General features: G+C 42.8%; 1 protein-coding gene across 1 annotated transcript in view; it reads right to left on the bottom strand.

Moving 5' to 3' along the window:
- The window catches only part of GALNT16 (UDP-N-acetyl-alpha-D-galactosamine:polypeptide N-acetylgalactosaminyltransferase 16), a 48495-nt gene that overhangs the window by 23103 nt on the left and 18653 nt on the right, over positions 1 to 6739 (bottom strand). Inside the window, exons 9-10 of the mRNA XM_006865580.1 lie at positions 5617 to 5743; positions 3679 to 3771 (exon numbers count right to left, since the gene is read on the bottom strand). Coding sequence (XP_006865642.1) covers positions 3679 to 3771; positions 5617 to 5743 — 220 coding nt within the window. The remainder of the gene's footprint in view (positions 1 to 3678; positions 3772 to 5616; positions 5744 to 6739) is intronic.

Here is a 6739-nt window from a genome sequence, read left to right as displayed (position 1 = left end):
AGACTGAAGAAGTTGATACAATTCTTCAATTTCATCATCACTGACTTTAGTGGTTGGTGCATACATTTGAATAATAGCTGTCTTAACTGGTCTTCCTTGTAGAGATATGGATATCATTCAGTCACAGATAGCATTGTACTTCAAGATAGTTTCTGAAATGTTTTTTTTGACAATGAATATAGTGACATTCTTCTTCAATTTGTTGTTCCTGGCATAGTAAATCATATGCTTTTCTGATTCAAAGTGGCCAATACAGATTAATTTCAGCTCACCAATATAGTATAGGATACTGATCTTTATGCATTCTATTTGATTTTTTACTTCCAATTTTCCTAGATTCATACTTCGTACATTCCATGTTCTGATTATCAATGAATCTTTGCAGATGTTTCTCCTCATTTTGAGTTGTGCCCCATCAGCAAATATATGTCCCAAAAGCTTTACTTCATTCATGTTATTGTGAACAACTCAAATTTAAAGAGGCAGCTCTTCTCCAGTCATATTTTGAGTGACTTCCAATCTGAGGGGCTCATCTTCCAGCACTATATCTGATAATATTCCACTGCTATTTGTAAGATTTGCCCAGAGAATCTTTCAATAACGAAAAGATGGAAGGAATACACAGAGTCATTGTACCAAAAGGAAATGGTTAATGTTCAACCATTTCAAGAGGTACCATATGAACAAGAGCCAATGATACTCAGGGAGGAAGTCCAAAGTGCATTGAAAGAATTGGCAAAGAACAAGGCACCAGGAATTGATGGAATAAAAATTGAAATCTTTCAAGAAAAATGAGGCGGCACAAGAGGCACTCACTCACCTCTGCCAAGAAATTTGGAAGACGACTATCTGGCTGACTGATTGGAAGAGATCAATATTTGTGCCCATTCCAAAGAGAGGTGACCCAACAGAATGTGGAAATCATTGGACAATCTCTTTGATATCTTAAGTGAGTAAAGTTTTTCTAAAGGTAATATAGAAACGGCTACAATCATACATTGACAGGGAACTTCCAGAGGTTCAAGCTGGATTCAGAAGAGGCCGTGGAACGATGGATCTTGGCTGAAAGCAGAGACTATCAGAAGGATGTTTACCTATGCTTTATTGACTACGCAAAGGCTTTCGATTGTGTGGATCATGATAAGCTATGGACAACATTGAGAAGTATGAGTATTCCAGAACACTTCATTGTACTTCTGAGAAATCTGTACCTGGACCAAGAAGCAGTTGCTCGAACACAGCATGGGAACACTGAATGTTTTAAAATTGGGAAAGGTGTGCGACAGGGTTGTGTTCTTTCACCATACTTATTCAACCTGTATGCTGAGCAAATAATATGAGAAGCTGGGTTCTATGAAGGAAAACGTGGCATCAGGATTGGAGGAAGACTCATTAACAACCTGTGATATGCAGATGATATAACCTTGTTTGCTGAAAGTGAAGAGGACTTGAAACATTTACTTATGAAGATCAAAGAGTACAGCCTTCGGTATGGATTGCATCTCAATGTCAAGAAAACAAAATTCCTCACCACTGGACCAATAAACAACATTCTTATCAATGGAGAAAAGAATGAAGTTGTCAAGGACTTCATTCTTCTTGGATCAACTATCAATACTCGCGGAAGCAGCAGTCAAGAGATCAGACGACATATTGCATTGGGCAAATCTGCTGCACAGGAACTTTTTAAAGTATTGAAGAGCAGAGAGGTCAGCTTGAGGACTAAGGTGTGCCTGACCCAAGCCATGGTATTTTCAATAGCCTCATATGGATGCGAAAGCTGGACAGTGAATAAGGAAGATCGTAGAAGAATTGATGCCTTTGAGTTGTGGTGTTGGAGGAGAATACTGAAAGTGCCGTGGACTGCCAAAAGAACCAATAGATCTGTTTTGGAAGAAGTGCAGCCAGAGTGCTCCTTGGAGGCATGGATGGCTAAGCTTCGTCTCTCATACTTTGGACATATTGTCCGGAGGGAACAGTTGCTGGAGAAGGATGTCATGCTGGGTAAGGTGGAGGGTCAGAGAAAAAGAGTAAGACCCCTAACGAGATGGATTGGCCAGGTGGCATCATTGATGGACTCAAGTGTGGCAGCGGTAGTGAGATTGGCCCAGGATCGGACATTGTTTCGTTCTGCTGTGCATGGGGTTGCTATAAGTCGGTTCTGACTCCATGGCACCTGACAACAACATTTGTAAGATTTTCAGTAGCTAAACATTCACAAGTTTAGCTACTGTTTTTCCTAGTCTGTCTTAGTCTGAAAGCTCCACTGAAACCTGTCCACTATGGTGACTCTGTTAGTATTTAAAATACTAGTGGCATAGCTTCCAGCATCACAGTAACACACAAACCTCTAAAGCACAACAAACTGATAGCTGAGTGGTGGTGAGACCTCAGTTGGCATACCATAAATTAGTTCTCATATATTTAGAGAACAGAGCCTTAATTAACTGGAAGTGGTCCTTCCCTGCAGGAGCCCTGGTAGCATAGTGAGTTACTAGTTGGGCTGCTATCTGCAAGGTCAGCAGTTCGAATGCACTGGTCACTCTGCAGGAGAAAGATGAGGCGTTCTGCTTCTGTAAAGATTTACAGCCTTGGAAGCCCTAGACAGGGTTGCTATGAGTTAGAACCGACTCAACAGTACCGAACCACCACCAACCCATCAACTACCACTGCCCTTTCCTCGCTTGCATTCCACTTTAGGAGAAAGGGTCTAGCAACAAGGAAGGGAAGCTTTAAATGTCCTTCAGAAATTTCACAAAGAACTAGCTGCTATGTACTTGGGAAAGCATACATGTGGCTCCATCTCCTCTTGTTGTCTATCTACACTGACGGTGACCTGCCTCATCACCTCTCTGAGCCTGCTTCTCCTCCTGTAAAATGGGGACCTAGTCATCTACCTCAAAAGGCAGTTTTTGTGAGAGTCAAATGCATTAATCAAAGGATACAAAATGCCTAGTGTAGGCACTGGTGTGGGTAGGGGTTCAGTAATTGCTGATTTCCTATTAAAAGAAATATGCAGTGATTTATCTATTCATACAAAAAGGATAGACATAAATAAATACAAGAAGATCTTTGTATATAATGCTGCTTTTCAAACTTTCTTACCCACAGTCTTAAGTAAAAATTAATTAATCTTCACTGTGATCCAGTATACGCCACATATGAGGTGTGCACACAAGTGAAATTATAGTTGCACAAAACAATGCTTATTTTTCACTGCAATCAACATTGCTATTTTCGACTCTGTTCTTTATAAATCTAATCTCTAGTGTTCTATTTCTTTCTCTCTCTTTTTCTTAATGTTGGTCATGGCCCACTAGATGGATTTCACAACCCATCTTCCTTTTGGAACTGCTTAACTAGACTAGAGCCCATGATACATCACTCTCAGATTTGGACCACAGTGGGTAGACAGTCTCTCCCTAGGCCCTCCCACAGACCCTCCTTTTCTGGTAGACAGCTTTCACCAGAGAACTCTGTCTTCATTTCCCAATGAGGTTGCATGCTTATTGGGGACCAGGGTCTGTGTCTGAGTTGTATACCCCACAAGAGCCCAGCAGACCCCAACACTCAGTCATGAAGAGATTCAAAGAAGTTCCCTGTTACATATCATTTTCTATTTTGTTCGGATTGTGTTAACATAGGTGGGAGCAGGTCAACAAGGAAGTAGGGGCCCACCTGCCAAAGGCTTTCCCGATGGCTGAGGGTCGGGCCTCATAATAGTACTGCTTGTATTCGTCCATCCACACCTCTGCAGTGCGCTTGGTATTCCTAAAAGGAGAGAAAAGTACAAAATCAAGTCACCAGAGGCTCAACAGGGTCAAGATTAACTCTGTACAGTACAAGGTAAGGAGAATCTCATGATTCAATACTGGTTGGGGTGGTATAAATGAGTCCAGTCACGGGAGAACAATGTGTCCAGGCCCATCAATTTTGTAGGTATATACATTCTCTTACTCTTCACTACTAGGAATCTAGTCACAGAAAACACTCACATCTGAGCACAAGGATAAATACAAGAATAGCAATTGAACAAAGCATCAGAGATAACGTAATGTCCATCAGGAGGAGATTAAGTTCTTCCATATGGTTGACTACTAGGCAGCCGTGAAAAAGAATGTGATGGTTAGTGTGCATCAGCATGGCAGAACACATAATGTTGACCATAAAAGCAGCATGCTGCAGAAAAAGCATACATACAGCCTGATCCTATTAATATAAAAACCCAAACACACCAATCTATAGGTGTGTGTGTATTTGTCTCTATGAAAAACATATGAAAATGAATTGACAGGCTTGGCATGAGTAGCAACAATCTATTACAGTTGTTACTTCTGGAAAAGACAAGCGAGATAAAAAGGGATAAGACTGAGTCAAGGAGACTTACTTTTATTCTTTATGCATAATGTAAGGAGTAAAAATATATGTACATACATGTGTATCTATATGTTGTTGTTGTTAAGTGCTGTTGAGTCGATTCCGACCCATAGCGACCCTGTATAGGGTTTTTGAGGAGCAGCTGGTGAGCTTGAACCACTGACCTTGCAGTTCAAACGGCTCTGCAGTCTGGCACATTAACCCACAGCACCACACCAGGACTCCGTATCTATTATGAGAGGGCTTTAAAAAGTTCATGGACATTTTCTTTTTCTTTTCTACTGTTTATTTTCATTTTTAACTTTTTATTGTGAGTTGGGTGAAGCTTACAAAACAGACCAGTTTTCTACCCAACAATTCATACACATTTTGTTTCATCTCAATGATTGTAATCCCTACAGTGTAATGTTACTTATCCCACTTCCTCCTTGTGTTTCCTGTTTCCATTTCTCCTTCTTTCCTAACCCTTCTGAGCTTTGTCCTAGGGTAAATGCTGTCCCCTTGATCACAAACGGTGAATTATTCTAAGGTGTGCATACCTCCCTATTAAGTCAGAGGAGTGAGTTCATTTACAGACCTAAAGAGGGACTAACAGTTACAGTCTCAGAAGATCCACCAGTCTCTACCTAACCAGGAAGCATGGTCTTTATGATTTCAAGTTTTGTTCCACATTTCTCTCCCACTCTAAACCATTATCTTTTAATTTAATTTTTCCATGAATTTTTTTAAGTACCCTCATACATGTAACATATCTCAATAGTTTTAGTTTTTATAGTGAGCATGTACTCCTTTTATAATTATAAAAATAATAAAAATGGGTTGCAATGAGAAGCTAAACAAAACAGTAGGCTGTTTAGTTAGTTAGATGTGGGAGTTGCCACTCAAGCTACTCCACACTCTGTGCAGACAAGCGTGGGACTCAGCAGGTTCCGAATCATCCAGGTGAGTAGGGGATGCTCCCACTCACCCCTTGCTATCTCCCTTGAGACAGTGGGAGGTAGGAGGGTGGATACTTGATCAAGTCAGTGTTGGGGCTCAAAGAGTGGAGGGCAGTGACCAGTCTGTCATGTGGTCAGTTTTCCAAGATTCTCCTGGCCAAAGTCAAGAGAAACTTAGTGCCAGCATTTGCACCTCCACCCTTCCACTGTGAAAGTACTTGGGGTGAGTAACTGGCAGAGCCGGGCTGTACAATCCAGGAGACCCAGCCCCTACTCCAGTGTTCTTTCCACTAGGACCTACCTGATGTAGGTGAGGGCATTGCCCTCAGGGAAGTTGTACGGGTGTCGTTTCCTGAAGACGTGGCCCACCCGGCTGCAGGGGACAATCTCCAAGCTCCCACCGCACATCCACACCCTGAAGGAGAGTTCTGCAGGAGATGGTAGCTGTCAGGAGGGGAAGAACCCCTCGGCAAGTTCCCACTGAGGAAAGGTGGGAAGGGGTGGGCTTCTCTTCTCTTTGGCGTCTCATTGGAGACCTGATGGGGTCGGAGCTTCTGAGTCTGTTTGAATGGACTGCGTTTACTCCTCGCACAGGCTCCAGACTCATCAACCCATGTACATGTGTGCGCATGTGCAGTCCCTGCCCCTAACACACGTTCCCCGCCTTTGAGCCCTGGAAGAGTAGTGAGGAAAGCTCTGAATGAACCATGAGTTACAGGAAAACTGAACCAAACAGCTGCATCACCTCCAGCCTCTGCCCAGAAAGCTCCGCCCCACACAAGTTAAGGAAGACACACCTGCTTATCAACCAGCTCTGGGTGGCTGTGAGGCTGGAAGCCAGAGGTGGCTCCAGCTGACCTCCTTCTGGCTGGCCCCAGACCTCGCTCTTGGCCCAGGTGGCCTCCATTTACAGACTACCTGCTTGTCCTCTTAAGACATGATTCCTTTGAATGGTTGTTGTTGTTGTTAAGTGCCATTGAGTTCATTCCAACTCTTAGCGACCCTGTATAGGGTTTCCAAGGAGCAGCTGGTGGGCTTGAACCGCCAATCTTATGGTTAGCAGTTCAGTGCTTATCCTACAGTGCCACACCAGAACTATTTGGTGGGGTAGCTGAGAGGTGCAAGAAGTAGCCATTCTGCTTCTTAGACGGGAACCTCACAACTTACCCACTCTTCTCCTCCCATTTCGGGCAAGGGTCCACCTTGGCAGCTGGCTAAACCTCGCTTTGTCTAGTTCCATTTCTTGTTTTCTGTCATATTCACTCTAGAGTTGGGAACACTCTGACTTTAAAGGCTTCCTGTCCCACAAGCTCCATAACCGTTTTATTTTTATTTTTCAAATTTATTTTAATCAAGATCATCTTCTCATATTTTCCAGTGTTGGTCCCTCTGCCCACTTCCCCAGTTGGCTTCTAGCTCAAGGC

The sequence above is a fragment of the Chrysochloris asiatica genome, unplaced genomic scaffold (genome assembly GCF_000296735.1).
Source record: "Chrysochloris asiatica unplaced genomic scaffold, ChrAsi1.0 scaffold00079, whole genome shotgun sequence".
Taxonomy (NCBI): Eukaryota; Metazoa; Chordata; class Mammalia; order Afrosoricida; family Chrysochloridae; genus Chrysochloris; species Chrysochloris asiatica.
The sequence above is the reverse complement of the archived record's forward strand: the minus strand, read 5'-3'. Positions and strand labels throughout refer to the sequence as shown.